This window comes from Urocitellus parryii, chromosome 7, assembly GCF_045843805.1.
Source record: "Urocitellus parryii isolate mUroPar1 chromosome 7, mUroPar1.hap1, whole genome shotgun sequence".
NCBI classification, from domain to species: domain Eukaryota; kingdom Metazoa; phylum Chordata; class Mammalia; order Rodentia; family Sciuridae; genus Urocitellus; species Urocitellus parryii.
Window position 1 is genome coordinate 129,241,008 of NC_135537.1, and position 15,283 is coordinate 129,256,290.

General features: G+C 49.7%; 1 protein-coding gene and 7 non-coding genes across 9 annotated transcripts; 4 read left to right on the forward strand and 4 right to left on the reverse strand.

The window, feature by feature from the left end:
* The first annotated feature begins 109 nt into the window (after nucleotides 1-109).
* Nucleotides 110-183, forward strand: Trnat-agu (transfer RNA threonine (anticodon AGU)). Its single transcript has one exon. It is a non-coding gene; the product is annotated as a tRNA-Thr (tRNA).
* Nucleotides 184-649: 466 nt separating this feature from the next.
* Nucleotides 650-731, forward strand: Trnas-cga (transfer RNA serine (anticodon CGA)). Its single transcript has one exon. It is a non-coding gene; the product is annotated as a tRNA-Ser (tRNA).
* A 7,760-nt stretch (nucleotides 732-8,491) lies between these two features.
* Nucleotides 8,492-8,562, reverse strand: Trnag-gcc (transfer RNA glycine (anticodon GCC)). Its single transcript has one exon. It is a non-coding gene; the product is annotated as a tRNA-Gly (tRNA).
* Nucleotides 8,563-10,192: 1,630 nt separating this feature from the next.
* Nucleotides 10,193-12,714, forward strand: Hes7 (hes family bHLH transcription factor 7). Of its 2 annotated transcripts, none has more exons than XM_026390647.2 (4): nucleotides 10,193-10,234; nucleotides 11,163-11,258; nucleotides 11,856-11,943; nucleotides 12,263-12,714. In XM_026390647.2, the coding sequence occupies exons 1-4, from the start codon at nucleotides 10,193-10,195 to the stop codon at nucleotides 12,712-12,714; spliced, it is 678 nt and encodes a 225-aa protein (XP_026246432.1). The 2 variants fall into 2 exon arrangements, with proteins under 2 accessions (XP_026246432.1, XP_026246433.1); XM_026390648.2 differs by having other exon boundaries at nucleotides 11,856-11,936; nucleotides 12,241-12,714.
* Nucleotides 12,715-13,244: 530 nt separating this feature from the next.
* Trnar-ucu (transfer RNA arginine (anticodon UCU)) lies at nucleotides 13,245-13,331 on the reverse strand. The gene is given in 2 exon segments: nucleotides 13,245-13,280; nucleotides 13,295-13,331. It is a non-coding gene; the product is annotated as a tRNA-Arg (tRNA).
* A 512-nt stretch (nucleotides 13,332-13,843) lies between these two features.
* On the forward strand, nucleotides 13,844-13,925 carry Trnal-uag (transfer RNA leucine (anticodon UAG)). Its single transcript has one exon. It is a non-coding gene; the product is annotated as a tRNA-Leu (tRNA).
* Nucleotides 13,926-14,325: 400 nt separating this feature from the next.
* Nucleotides 14,326-14,397, reverse strand: Trnaq-cug (transfer RNA glutamine (anticodon CUG)). Its single transcript has one exon. It is a non-coding gene; the product is annotated as a tRNA-Gln (tRNA).
* Nucleotides 14,398-14,890: 493 nt separating this feature from the next.
* On the reverse strand, nucleotides 14,891-14,963 carry Trnak-uuu (transfer RNA lysine (anticodon UUU)). Its single transcript has one exon. It is a non-coding gene; the product is annotated as a tRNA-Lys (tRNA).
* Nucleotides 14,964-15,283: the final 320 nt, after the last annotated feature.

Genomic DNA, 15,283 nt, shown 5'->3' on the forward strand with positions numbered 1-15,283 from the left:
TCAACCTGAAAAAGAAATCACTGGAATTCCATTGAAGTTGGGAGTGGTTCACCATGTGCTGGAGCCCACTAACACCTGATCTATCGCGAGGCACTACCTATGTTTCGGCGGCGCCGTGGCTTAGCTGGTTAAAGCGCCTGTCTAGTAAACAGGAGATCCTGGGTTCGAATCCCAGCGGTGCCTGACCCGGTGAATGTATGGTATATTATTGCTGCGATGAGAATGAATAACCCCGGTCTTGCAAACACCTTTCTGTCGCACCCTGTCAAGAGATTCTTCTTCTTACCAAGTCAATACCTCTTTGGTATTCTGTTCCCGCGCACTTTTAGTGTGTATTTGGAGGCTAAAACACACTTCGCCTTCGAAATCCATAATCCCGTGGCCCTCTCGTCCCATTATCTTCCCCCAAGGACGTGGGGCACAACTCTGACTTGGGCTTGTTTTGTTGAGGACATAACTGTGGCTGCAGGAGGGGAGGCAGGTCAAGGGAAGCTACCGCTGCAACCCCTATGCTAACTTGGTCAAGGCGGGAATCTGCTCCTCAGCCTGGGCGCACGCGCGCAGTCATCTCCAGCCAGAGGGACAGGGCGGGCAGGAGGCGGGCACGTTGATAGGCAGCTATAGTTGCGCAGGCCCAGGGCCGCACGCGGCTGTGATGGCCGAGTGGTTAAGGCGTTGGACTCGAAATCCAATGGGGTCTCCCCGCGCAGGTTCGAATCCTGCTCACAGCGATGGTAGTTTTGGCAGTGGGTATAGCCTCCTCTAAAGGAGGTAACGAGTTTGTTTTCTAGGCCTTTCCTTCCCTTGAAGAAGCTTCCCAAAGTCTTGAGAAGATGACAGGTAATCAACCCCGGACCAGCCTGCCAGCGCCCTCTTCCGAAGCTCAGCCTCCTACCGACCTGCAAAAGCCTTTTTATGGACTATTTCGATTCATAATTCAATTTTCGATTTATTGCTACTACTAAGCAATTAGATGACATTTCCCTAATCCGTTCAGCCTCCTTCTGATCTATACGACTATTTCATTTCTTCTCTCACTACAGCCACGATTCTCTTCATCTCTCTTCGGCTTTACCTCCCGTGTCACTGAGAAAATAAAGCATTCTGAACAATTTCCCACGGACATCCTCAACCCCGCTACTTACCTACCCACCTGCCTAAGCCTGACCACAGACTTCCTTTCCCTCTCGGACCTGTAGAAGAATCCTTCCACTGAACTATGGAACCTCTAGACCTATTAGATTTCCCATCCTCTTGGGCCCACTCAAGAACATTGTTTTTTTTTTTTTCCTATGCCATCAAATTTCCCTCTCTCCTGGATTTTCCTACCAGACCTTGTAATTTCTCTCATTTAGAACAAGCAAGACAACAAAAACCATCTACTGAGACTTAAACGTGTCCCCCAGAAGTGCACGTGTTGGAACCTCAGTCCCCAATTTCACATGTTGATTGGAGGTGGGGTCTTTGGGAGGTAATTAGGATTAGAGAAGGTCATGAGATTGGGGTCCCAAAAGTGACATTAGTAGCTTTATTAAAAAAGGAAGAGAACCATCGCGGCCTAGGAGCACACTTGCTCACTTGCTGTCTCACCATATGATGGCCCTCATCAGATTGCCCAGCAGCTGCCAATGCCACACTCTTGCACTTCCCAGCCTCCAAAACCATGAGCTAAATAAAACTTTATAAATTATCCAGTCCGTGTTATTGAGGGATAGTAACAGAAAACAGATTCTATCTTGTCGCCACACGCTCCTCCAACTACCACTTAATTTCTCTGCTCCTCTCTACAACAAGCATAATAAGATATACTGTCTCCAGCCTCCCATTCTACTGTGAGCCCTCTCCAACCAGGTATTCTTTCCTACACCAAGGCTTCCCTGGTTAGTGTTACTTACCAAATGACCATCACATTGCTAAATCCATCCATCTCTAAACTAGTTAGCAACACTTGATACAGATGCCTCTCTCTTTTCTTGGGGTGCTAGGAACTGAAGCCAGCCCTTGCACACACTAGGGGAGTGCTCTACCACTGAGCTATAGCAACAGCCCCAGTCCTCTCTTTTAGTAATACCCTCTTCTCTGGCCTTGTAGGCCGCCACACCCCTCTGACATTCCTTCTTCACTAGCAGCTTGATCACAGCCTCCTTTGCTGGTTTCTCGTCATCTGCATCTGTCAATGTTTGGTTCCAAGGTTCAATCTTTCAACTGCATCTTTTCTCTACCTGTACTCACTACCTTGATGATCTCCAGGCCTGTGGCTAAATCATCCCACATTTGCATCTCTAGCTCCAGAAGGCTCCCCTGACTTACAGATGCTTCTGTCCCATTGCCCATTTGTCACCTATACTTAGATATCTGGTAGGAACCACAAATTTAAAATGTGTAAATTCTACTCCTGGCCTTCTCCCCAAAAGCTGCTTCATCCGTAGTAGTCTTTCCATTTGAAATTCCAATCCCTCAACTGGTTAGACTAAAATCTCCATAATCATCCCGATTTCTTCTTTTTCTCACACTCCACATTTAATCAGTCTTCAGTTTATTTTCAAAATGTGTCAAAAATCTGACTACTTGTCACTACATTCACCACTTTGCCCTGGTCCAAATCATTCTCCATTCTCACTTAGATTATTGCAAGATCAGCTAAATTATTTCCTGATTTCCATTCTTATCCCTAGTTACATGATGGTGTGTTTGTAACACATTAGGCAGAGAGATTGATCCTTATAAAAAATAAATAAGATTCTGTCATTCCTCTCCTAATTTCCCAATGGTGATGTCAATGTGAATTAATGGTTTTAATGTGCTCATAGATATAGAAATAAATACACACACACACACACACACACACACACACACACATATTCACACGTTCCCTAGCTCTGAACACTGAATGAGTCTAGAAGCAATCATACACCAGTAGCAATGAGCACACCAAGAGCCTCCATCTTAGCTACCAAATACTGTTCTCTACTAAAATGAATTTGGAGAAAAGGTTGATTCCAGCCCTGGGTCTGGAGAATTATAAGATTATTTTGAAACATTTTGTTGCAACAGAAAGCAAAGAAGTGCTCAAAGAATAAATATCAAAAAGATACAGTATCAAGGGGCTACAGCAGGCTGGGTCCCACCTGAAATCCCAGGAATTTCAGCAATTCCAGTGACTGGGAAGTTTGAGGCAGGAGAATAACAAGTTCATAGGCCAGCCTGAGCAATTTAGCAAGACTCTTAGCAACTTAAACCCTTTCTCAAAATAAAAAATAAAGTGGTCTGTGGATATAGTTCAGGGGTATAGTGTCCCTGGTTTCAATCTCCAGCACTAAAAAAAGAAAAGAAAAAATGTTAGGGTTCTTTTGTAGAAGGGGACTCTTCACAGCTTCTGTCCCTTGTCTGCCTGGGTCTCCTCTCTTAGTTTTTTTATTTGTTTTGGTACTGGGGGTTGAAAGCAGGGGGCTGCACCAATGAGCTATATCCCCCAGCCCTCTCTCTTTCTTTCCCTCCCTTCCTTCCTTCCTTCCTTCCTTTCCTTTCCTTCCCTCCCTCCCTCCCTCCCTCCCTCCCTCCCTCCCTCCCTCCCTCCCTTCTTTCTTTCTTTCTTTCTTTCTTTCTTTCTTTCTTTCTTTCTTTCTTTCTTTCTTTTTTTCTTTCTTTTTCTTGTACCAAAGATCAAACCCAGTGCCTCACAAATGTAGGCAAGCTCTCTACCACTGAGCTACAACTACTGTCGGATCCCTGGTCCTTTTACTTTTCATTTTGAGACAGGGTCTCTCTGAGTTGCCCAGAGTAGCCCAGAATTTACAATTCTCCTTTCTCAGCCTCCAGAGTAACTGGGATCACATGTAAACCCACCACACCCAGCTCTCCTCTTAGTTTTGACTCCTAAGGTAAGTAGAGAGAGACAGGACACCAAAAGTTTGCCTGGTGGGCTTAGAAATCTCTCTGGATTCAGCCCTTGGCTCAGGACACTAGTCCTTCTACTTCCCAGTCCCTACCCTCCAGACTCTCCTACCCAGGACCCAGGGGGTCCCAGAAACTAGCCTTCCCTTTGAAGAACTGAAGAGGGAGGAGCAGAGCCTTGAAACCCAGGCTTGAGGAGAAGCACAGTAGGAGAGGGGAAGCTAGATCACTTCACCAGCTGTCTCTGTTCCTTCCCACCCTCTGCTGCCCATGTGGGACTCCAGCTCTCCTCCCCAAGCCCCAGTGTAGCCCACTGTTGGAGGGCACCCAGGGAAAGACCACTGTGTTTACAGACTTAGGCCCTTGCTAACAGAGCCATTTAAACCCACTTGGAAACACACCCTCCCCAACAGACACTCTCACACACATACACGCTGGGGACAGGAATGGGGGGCATCCTCAGAGGCCATGTCTGGACCTGAGATTACCCAGTCCATTCAACTCATTTCACCCTGCAGCAGCTCTAGGTTTTTAAAGATTTTTTTTTTTTTTTTTTTTTTAGTTTTAGATGAACACAATGCCTTTAATTATTTATTTTTTATTTTATTTTTTAAAGAGAATGAGAGAGAGAATTTTTAACTTTTATTTTTTAGTTTCCCTGCAGACACAACATCCATTGTTTGTATGTGGTGCTGAGGATCGATCGAACCCCAGCCGCACGCTTGCCAGGCGAGCGCACCACCGTTTGAGCCACATCCCCAGCCCTTAATTATTTATTTTTATGTGGTGCTGAAAATGGAACCCATGCCTCACATGTCTTGGCAAGTGCTCTACCACTGAGCTACAACCCCAGTTCCAGCTCTAGATTTTGAGGGCCTGAAATTTGCATAATAATAATAATAATGTATAAAAAGTAGCATTTAGAATAAAAAAGAGCACAACAAGCTACCAATTTAAAAGGCTAATAAATAGCTGGGAAATGGTGTGCTCCTGTAATCCCAGCTACTTGGAAGACTAAGGTGGTAGAATCGCTTGGACCCGAGAGTTAAAGATCAGCCTGGGCAACATACCAAGGCCCAGTATCAAAAATAATAATGAGCTGGGTGCAGTGACACATGCTTGAAATTTCAGCAGCTCAGGAGGCTGAGGCAGGAAGATCGAGAATTCAAAGCCATAGGGCCAAGGGGTGGGAGAGGAAGGGAGAGAATGGGGATTAGAAATGATGGTGGGATGTGATGAACATCATTATCCAAAGTACATGTACGAAGACACAAATTGGTGTGAATATACTTTATATACAACCAGAGGTATGAAAAATTGTGCTCTATATGTATAATATGAATTATAATGCATTCTGCTGTCATATGTTAAAAAATAATAAATAAAAAGAATTCAAAGCCAGCCTTAGCAATTTAGCAAGGCCCTAAGACCCTCCCTGTCTCAAAATAAATTATAAAAAAGGGCTGGGGATGTGGCTTAGTGGTTAAGCACCCTGGGTTCAATCCCTGGTTATAACAACAACAACAACAACAACAACAATAACAACAACAGCAACAACAGCAACAACAGCAAGGTGTGGTGATGCGTGCCTATAATCTCAGCAACTTGGGAGGCTGAGGTAGGAAGATGGCAAGTTTGAAGACAGCTTGGGCAACTTTGCAAGACCCTGTCTCAAAATAAAAGATAAAAAGGGCTGGGGATATAGCTTAGGGCTAAATTGTCCCTGGGTATGATGCCCAGTACCACATTGAAAAAAAAAAAAAGATAATAAATTAAAAATAAAAGCTGACAAATTCTACAAAGATATTTCAAATCTTGCTACTCCTCTAACTATCCAGGAACTTAGAGTGCTAAGAATTCTTTCACATCACATGTACCCACTGGCCCTGCACCCCCACAAGCACAGATGACAGGAATATTCTGGAAGCCATTTCTACACCAGAGGTCTAGGCTAAAATAACAATGTGAGAATAACTACATATAACAGAAATATAACCCAGGAAACTGCAAATCTGATGTTTTCCCACCTTATCTTCTCCATAACCAGAACTCCAAAATATACACAACCACTTCAACACAATGGAGAGGATGCAATGGAGGGGCAGCTGGAGTAGAAAAAAGATTGGTCTTTACCACTTGCACTTAAAATATATAATGTTTGCAAAAATTTACAGAAGCCTATGACCTGGTGGACAGCTTGCTGGAGTGCTCCCAGAGTCTGTGTAAGTGAGCGATCCTGGATTTCATTAGTTTCATGGTGAATGGCCTGTGCACTTGAAATTCTTGGTTGTATATTGCAAAGCAACTGTCACCCTGCTTAGAAAACCTAATCTCCTAAAGGGCTTGGAAGCTTATTTTTCTGCTTTTCAAAATGAGCATTTCATACCTTTTTTTTTTTTTTCTTCAAACAATCTGTAGCACTTTGGATGCTGATGGGAATAATGCAGACCCCAGGGTTGTGAGTAGACCCAGTGGGGGTGGAGAAATCAGCCTGGGTAGCAGGGAAGACCCCCTCCCATAGTGAGGTGGGGGAGACAGAGTGTGGCAAATAGAAGAACAATGGATCCAGTTAGGTTGCCTTTTTTTTTTTTTTTTTTTTTCCCCATTAGGGGTTTTCATGTTGCCCAAGCTGCCCAGGAACTAGAGTACCTGGAACTATAGGCCTGCACAACTACAATCAGCTCAATTTTTTTTTTTTTAGTTGGACACAATATCTTTATTTTATTTACTTATTTTTATGTGATGCTGAGGATTGAACCCAGTGCCTCTCAAGAGCTAGGCAAGCACTCTACTATTAAGCCCCAACCCCAGCCCTCAAAAGTGATCTTTTAAACATAAGTCGGAGAATATGCCTGTCCTGATGAAGATTCTCCACTGGCTCCCCATTGCACTTAGACTAAAACCCAAACTCTCTGGGACCCTCCCATATTATTTCTGCCACTCCCAAATTCTCTTTCCTAGGTTCTTTGACCCTCTTTCTCTAGCTGCCTCGATCACAACACTTTCCTATCACAGGGACTTCGTATTTGCTGTTCCTTTTGCCTGGATTCATGGCCGGGTCAAATTATCACCTCTTCATAGAGGCTGTCTCTGACCACCTGTACAAAACTTAGCACCGCACTCTCATTACCAAAAATCGTCCTCCACTCTCCACAACTTTATAACCATCCGAATTATATTTTCTTCCTTCTTGATCATTTTCTCTCTCCTTGTCCCCCACTATAATGCAAGCCTCAGGGGAGCCCAGATCCAGTGGGCTCCCAATGCCCAACATAAGAGGCACTGTATAAATATAGGCTGAGTGAATAAATTATGCAGCTGCGCTTATAGACATACAAATGCTCAGATTGTTTTACAGTTCCCTCCTGGGGCCACTGTCACAGCTCAGAGCTGAGAAGACAGTATTGCCAGTTACTGACACCATCTAGACGGAGACTCAGACCTCTGCTTAGATGAAATATGCTGAAAGAGACAGGAGACAGAAAGCAGAGAAAAGAAACGGACCGAGAGAGAGAGAGAGAGAGACTGAGATAGACAAAGACCTGACCCAGACTCAAAGAACAGGAAACCTGGGCCCACAGAAGCCCCAGCAGCCATGGGAGACACTGTCAGGAGGAGGGACGCGGAGGGAGGCGGCGGAAGGCGCTGGAAGGCGGGACGCGCTGGAATCGAGCGGAAAGCTAGCGCGGCTAGTCTCGGAGACCCGGGCCGCCCCTGGCCCGGCTCCCAAGTGGCCGCGGCAGGTGGCCGTGCGCCCGCCAGCCCGCCCGCTGGCGCGACGCGTGCGGGATCAAAGCAGCCGGGAAGGGGCGGGGCGGGGAGGTGTCAGGAACCTGGAGGTGCGAGCGAGCGAGCGAGCTTCCCGGGCCACCGCGGGAGCGTGGGAGCGCAGAGTCCCGGGAGGCTACAGAGATCTGGAGAGACGACGAGACATCCCGAAGAGACCCAGAGACAGGACGAGAGAATCCCAGAAACCCGAGAGAGACAGACACAGATGCAGAGACCGGAGAGACCACGGAAGAACCCAAGAAATCGCTAAGAAACCTGAAAGAAAGTGAGAGATCCAGAAATAGAGTCACCAAGAGGCACCCAGAGATCCGAAAGACAGCAAGAAAATTAAAAAAAAAAAAAAAAGGCTCGACTTCCCAGGGACACGGGAAAAGGAAGCATGCTGTAAAGAACAGGAAATAAAGCCAAAGGAAGAGAAGTGGGAAGAGGGAGGAGGGCGGGGAGACCTCGCTCCTCCCCCGCCGAGGGCCGCTTGGACCCCCGGGGTGGGGATCCGAGGGCCGGGTGCTTTCTCAGGGTCACGCCTGTGGAAGTGCAGGCCAGGGGAGGAGAAAGGGGTGTGGAGGCAGCAGGATCCCCAGTTGAGAGAAGGGAAGTATGAGGACGTGCGGAATTTGGGTCTAGAGAGTCAGAGGCTGCATTTAAATGTTCGGTAGATATGTTTAAAGAAAGATGTTTTTTAGAAATATCATCAAATACATTCTTCCCCTTCGGAAACAGAGGAAAAGGAAAAAAGGAAATACTATGTATTGTGCTTTTTAGAAATATCATCAAATATCAGCCTTCAGAGACAGAAGAAAAAGTACTGTGCATTGGCCGGGAATCGAACCCGGGCCTCCCGCGTGGCAGGCGAGAATTCTACCACTGAACCACCAATGCAGACAGGAAGGCAGCTTGTGATCATCTTATTTGAGCTTGGAAAGATTGATGCAACTGTAAGCCCTGGGCTCATGGAAGGAGAGGCCCCTAATGGTTAACGTGGGTGGAACGCCAGGTCATTCTTCCTCCCGCCTGGATCCGGCCACCCGGCCATAAAACCAGTCCATATGGCCAGGGGCGGCCCCACACCCGGGTGCGAACAGCCCAGGGCCCCGAGCCTCGCGTGCAGGTGAGAAAAACTCAACCCGAGCCCAGGTTCCCAAGGAGGGGGGCTGCGGTGGCGGATGGGGCCATACATCTGCTTTCCCATTTGGCCCAGGTAGGGGGTTGTGGGGTGTACTGGGAGGTGGGGAGCCCTGATTCCAAATGGAAGCCCCCTTCTCAAGGTCTTGGCCCGTTCAGACTAGGACTTTGGTAAGACAGGCTCCGCGAAAATACCAAGATGTGGAGGGGCGCTGGAAGGGTTTGGAGGCAGCTCCACTTGTCTCTGATTCCACAGCTATCTTCCATCTCTATCAGTAACCCTGTCTTTCTGTGTCCTTGTCACTGTCACTCTTGTGATGGCTCATCAAATTTTTGATTTTTCTTCTCAGGTATTTCGTCCTGAAGTCTCCAAGTGTTCACCGACGGATCTTTCTGCAGAGGGTCATGTTCTTGGTTTGAGGTAGGTGTTGATTCCCTTTTTGTAACCTTTTCTTTCTTTTTTAGGAAAACTTTCTGCTCCCCTATAGTCAGGAGGGTCCTCCAGAAGCAGGCAACTCAGGCACACTTGTGTAAGGTGTCCGGGCAGTGAATTTAGTTTTAAACCAAATACTTGTAAGTGGAAAGATCTTAACTCCTCTCCATACTTTAAAGACTAAATTCTTTAAAGAATAGATTTAACACTTTAAAAACTAGATTCTTCTTCTTTGAAGTTCCCCCTGTCCATCCTCAGTCAAGGTACTTTTCTCAGAGTACCTACTTCACTTTGTTTCTATAACGACTGCTTTTCCACTAGATCTGCGGGATAAACTAGGCCTCTTGTTCATATGAACTGTCCAAACCTAGATTAGTGGCCCTTGTGCACAATGAGGGCGCAAGATATTGGATAAGTGAATGTAATTGATTTAGATCAGAGAGCTTTTTCCACTCCCAGGCAGAGGCCCAGCAGAGTTGGGTTGCTCTCTGTATGAAGCAGGAAAGGGGGGGGGGAAGGTGTATAATATTCAGTTTGGAGGCTGAGAAGTGCTTTTATTTCAGTGCTAGTGGGGGTACAATGAGCCTACAAAAAGGCTGCAATTCTAGGAGAACTCCGAATTTCATCCTTAAGTGAGGTCTGTCCTAAATTACTTAAAACTCCCTCTATCCCTAATAGCCTCCTCCTTTCAGCTGGGTCCCGCCTCTTTATATAGCCTTATGGCCCTTATACCAGCCTGTGCCTCATTCCCCCATCACTTCCCACACTCCCAGGCCAGTTCCCCTCCCCCTTTCACTCCTAGTCTTTCCGGGAGCCTCGTGCCGGGGTCTTTCCCGGGTGGGATCTAGGTGCTGAAGGGGGCGGGGCCGTATTCTATCCCTCCTACCCGGGCGCTGCGGGATATAAGGATCCAGACAAGCAAAGACCCGGTCCGCGCCAGGGTCCGGAGGAGCAATGGTCACCCGGGATCGAGCAGAGAATAGGGACGGGCCCAAGGTGAGAGGCGGGAGGGGTGGGAGCAGAGGTCCTTGGTCTGTCCGGGGGGAACCTGGGCACTGAAACAGTGGGTCGGTGGTGAGGCCGGGACACAGGGCTGAAATAGGAGAGGTGTCCAGGGGACCCAGGGAACCAGGAACTGGAAAGGAAGCTGCAAAGTGTGAAGGAGGTAGTGTCTGAGTAGGACCCGCGTGGGCGGCGGAAGGAGAGTTTTTGGGGTCTGGGTAACCTGGTCATTCAGCACCTTACGGCCTAAGGGAGTGGGAGGGGGCCAGATTTTCAATAAAACCAAGAGGATATAGTCAAGGGCTAAGGGTAGGAACAAAAAGAGAAGAGGATGGGCATTCTCCACTTAGGCCGCAAGCCAGGACTGGCCCAAGGTGGTCTTGGAGAGAAAGCCCTGGGTTTTTGTTCCAGAGATTCGAGATCCGTTTGAAGATTTTAGGGTGAGCAAGTGGAGAAGGGTGACGGCCTAGACGGGTTTGAGGGAGAGGAGGAGGCGCGGTCGCGCTAGGTGTCTCCCTTTCTACACTCAGGGCCGCCAGCTCTGAGCCCCGCACCGTGCGGCCCACTTGCCTGGGCGCAAAGAGGGTCTCCAAAGTTCTCCACTGAGACAGAGACCGCACGAGATCGAGACGTAGCGAGAAAAGAGGAGAGACACAGAGAGGGGAGGAGGGAGGACGAGACTGAGAGAGGAGAATGCAGAAGATCCGGGAGAGAGAGGAGGCGAGCTACAGAAGCGGATCCTAGGGGCGTCGGGGTGGGGGCGGGGGGAGCGGAGGTGGAACGAATGGGCTCCGCCCTAGTCAATCTGGGATCCTGGGCAAGGGGTGGGAGGGGGCTCTCCCAGCGGCGGGATCCCGACGCCGGTGCGGCTGCGCTGAGTCTTGGTCCGGTGGGCCCGCTCTCCCTTTCCCGCTGGTCGCAGATGCTCAAGCCGCTTGTGGAGAAGCGGCGCCGGGACCGCATCAACCGCAGCCTGGAAGAGCTGAGGCTGCTACTGCTGGAGCGGACCCGGGACCAGGTCAGTCCCTCCACCAGTCCCGGACCCTCAAGCAACCCGTTCCCGCGTCCCAGGGATTTCCACTGGGATGGGGGGGGGGCATAGGCTGGAGTGGTGACCCTGGCCCCAAGACATCCTGACCCGAGCCCGGTCTTTGGAATCCTATCCCAGACCCCCCCCCCTCTCATTCTCAGAGGGCAATCTTCTTCGCCACCCCTCGGGTCTGTAAGTTTCCTTTCAAGTTCTGTGAATTTCGCTCCCAGGGTGGGTCAGTTTCACCTTCGGGTTTCTAAATGTCCCCTTTCCATACATTCCCCAAATCAGCCAGCGTCAGTTCTACCGGTGGTTTTCACTCGCTGGGTTGCTCTTTCAAATCTCCTCACATATTGGGTATTGATTGGTTCCATCCCCTGGGGCTGGACAGTTTCGTCTCAGGGTGGGACAGGATCATTCTTGGACATCTCACTCCACATTCGGTCACGCGTTCTATGGGCAGCGCGCAATTGCGTTCCGGGGGCACCCCCAGCTCCCGTATCCGCCCCTCCCTTCTTCCCCCTGCCACTTTCCCCCTCTCTTCCCACCCCTTTCTGTCTCTGCGCCCTCCCCTCCCGTCTGTAGAACCTCCGGAACCCGAAGCTGGAGAAAGCGGAAATACTGGAGTTCGCCGTGGGCTACTTGAGGGAGCGAAGCCGGGTGGAGTCCCCGGGTACAGCGCCGGGGTCGGGTAGCTGAGGGAGGGAGGGAGGACCTTTGGAGGCTCGGGACGGGGAAGCTGGGGCGGGCCCTGCGGTGGACGGTGGGCTTGGGGAGTGGCAGACTCTACTCCTAGGCGAGGTTAATAACACCCGCGCGTGTCTGTCTCTGTGTCTCTGTCATTTTCTCCCTCTGTACATCCATCTGGCTTCCTGTCTCTATGCGCCCGTCTGATCTCGGTATCTCTGCGCCCGCCCCTTCCCTCACCCCTGCTGGGCCCCTGCCCTGCCCGCCTGTCCTCCCGCCGGCCGCACCCGCCGCCGCGGCTCCAGGGATTCCCCGATCCCCAGCCCAGGACGCCGAGGCGCTCGCCAGCTGCTACTTGTCCGGTTTCCGCGAGTGCCTGCTCCGCTTGGCGGCCTTCGCGCACGATGCCAGCCCGGCCGCCCGAGCCCAGCTCTTCTCCGCGCTGCACGGCTACCTGCGTCCCAAACCGCCCCGGCCCGAGACGGTAGATCCCAGGCCTCCAGCGCCGCGCCCACCGCAGGACCCCGCCGCACCAGCCCTTGGCCCCGCGCTACACCAGCGCCCCCCAGTGCACCAGGGCCCCCCTAGCCCGCGCTGCGCCTGGTCCCCATCCCTCTGCTCCCCCCGCGCCTGGGATTCCGGCGCGCCGGCGCCCCTCACCGGACTTCTGCCGCCGCCACCACCGCCTTACAAACAAGACGGGGCGCCCAAAGCCCCGCCACTCCCGCCGCCCGCATTCTGGAGACCTTGGCCCTGAGCTTTTGGGGGTGGGGTGGGGGCGGGGGCTGGGGGAGGGGTAGAGACTCCAGCCGGAGGGCAGCAGAGGGACCCGGGCATCCGGGAGAGGTGTTGGGGAGGGCGGCGGGGCGCGCGGGCTCAGCGCGCGGGTGAAATGTGGTCTATATTAGAGTATCTATATAAATATATATTTCCCTGGTTCCTGTCCCTTTCCCTGCCCCCAACCCCGCGTCTAGGATTGTACCTTTCTAACCCCAGCCCAGCCTCAGCCCCTTCCCGAGTCCCTAGTGCATGGAATAAAATGGTTATTAAATCCCGGTGTGTCCCGGAGCCGGGGGCCTGCCTTTATCTCGGCGTCCACGCCCACTTTCCCTTCCCTTCTGTTTCCCACCCCCAGTCCTACTCTCCAAGGCCCAAGCTCCGGGGTAGACAGGTAAGTAAAGAAGAGAGCAGAGCGGATACTGAGGTTGGAGCTGAGACCAAGACGAAAATGCAGATAGGGCAGGGGGAAAAGGTCGGACAGAGAAAAGAACAAACCTGAAATAAAACCGACTCTGGTGGGATTCGAACCCACAACCTTTGAATCGCTCTTTCGTCACTAGAAGTCCAATGCGCTATCCATTGCGCCACAGAGCCACTTGGCGGGCGGTGGCGTCTCGTAGCTTACGGGTAGTAGCATGGGGGAAGGGGCAGAATGACAGTGTTGTTGATAGGAAATTGGGCGGGGCGTGTTAGGAGCCTATGGTTAGGATCTCCGAGGCCAGCCAGGGAAAAGTATGTTGCTCAAGAACGTGCGCCAGTGGGAGTGAGGGCGCACAAGTGTTCCAGAAACAGGGAGGGAAAGCAAACAAACAGGAGCGAGCAAACAAGTGCAGAGCTTCGGCTGCCGGCTTGGAAAGTGCTTCCAGCTCAGGTGCAGTCCAGTCCCACGTAGCCCCACTAAATAAACGTGTTTTGCTATAAATTTCTGAGTCCCTGTCTTTTGGTTTGTTTTGCCATTGTCACGATGCAGTTCAGAGGCTCGACGGTTCCCGGTTCTTGAATTTTAAATGTGAAAAGGGAAACTAGTCAATTTAACGTTATCGTCTCTAGCCCCATTTTCCTTCTGCTCTCTTAGGAGGACAACGAAGACGATGGGTTTCCATGCAGGTAGCGTGGCCGAGCGGTCTAAGGCGCTGGATTTAGGCTCCAGTCTCTTCGGAGGCGTGGGTTCGAATCCCACCGCTGCCAGGCCAGAGTTTTTCCCTTGAGCTTTATTCTCGTGAATGAGTGCCAAGAGCACACCAGGGGTGTATAATTTTACAAGGATACCATCGAGGTGTTTTAACTGCTGACTGTTCTCTTTGGTTTCAAGGCAGATAGTGGATATACATCCATACCCCAAGCCAAGATCTGACAGAAACTGTTAGTGTAAACCTGTATTTTATAGTTGGTCTTCATTTTGACATCGTCCCCAAGTATAACTATCTCAAAATTAACACGACTTCCAAAATACCTCAATATCCAGTAAGTTATCCTTGGATGTCTGTTAAAGGTCTTAAGTAGCTTCTCTCGGGTCGCACTGGAATGTCACTCACAAAATCAACAAATAATACATCGGATGTAGTGGTATCAAACCTAAGAAAAGTTAAGGTTCCACCGAGATTTGAACTCGGATCGCTGGATTCAGAGTCCAGAGTGCTAACCATTACACCATGGAACCCCTCATTTGGGGCCCTCTTCGAAGATTATATACATTACTTAACACCCTATTTTGTCATTTACGGAAACCCTAACAACCGCTCCTGGTTACTGAGCATCTGAAATATTAATAAATATATACTGTCAATGTCTAACGCTTAAGGCTGTACGAAAAAAGAAAAAACATTATTAGAAATGCATATTAAAATAAGAATCGGGAGATGGGGTTAAGTAAAATATATTATTAAGATACTTCACCCTATTCTTTTTACTCTTTTTGATGTGGTTAGTAAAAAATTTAAATATATGTTTGCGTAGCTTTTGCTACCTTCCCTCGGTCATTCGTTCGACTTCCTTGAAAATAAATCCCTGACCCACCTAACACCATTTCCTCTTAAAAGAAGGTACCGTATTTTTCTTTTTATCATGCTTTTGTTCAAAGGAGAACTGTTAATATATTAGCTGTATTCGAAAACAAACCTCACAGATAGGGGGAGGGGGAAAAAAAAAGCAGCCGCCCGAACAGGGACTTGAACCCTGGACCCTCAGATTAAAAGTCTGATGCTCTACCGACTGAGCTATCCGGGCTCTTGTGCGAAGTGGTTTCTCTTATCTACAAGAGGTTTCTCATACGAAAGCGCAGGCTTGTAGAACGGTTTAAGAACTGTGTGCTTTTAGGCAAAGGACCCTGACACCCACTTGGAGAAAATGGTTGTGGCGCACCAGCTGCTAATTGAACTTTTTTCACTTTCCTTCTTTAGAACGCTGTGAAGGCTGAAATTCGGGCTGGAGCTTCGCGGAGTCAGAAAGCTTAGATGCCCGGACTGGCCGCGCGGGGCCGCTGCGGGCTACAGCCTTTCCTTCCCAAAAGGTTCCTCTCTGGCCCCAGTGACCTGCATCCTGGAAAT

Coding starts and splice junctions, on each gene's coding strand:
- Hes7 (XM_026390648.2), top strand. CDS start 10,193: ATGGTCACCCGGGATCGAGCAGAGAATAGGGACGGGCCCAAG. Junction 10,235..11,162: donor AGAATAGGGACGGGCCCAAG/GTGAGAGGCGGG, acceptor CGCTGGTCGCAG/ATGCTCAAGCCGCTTGTGGA. Junction 11,937..12,240: donor GGGAGCGAAGCCGGGTGGAG/TCCCCGGGTACA, acceptor CTCCCGCCGGCC/GCACCCGCCGCCGCGGCTCC.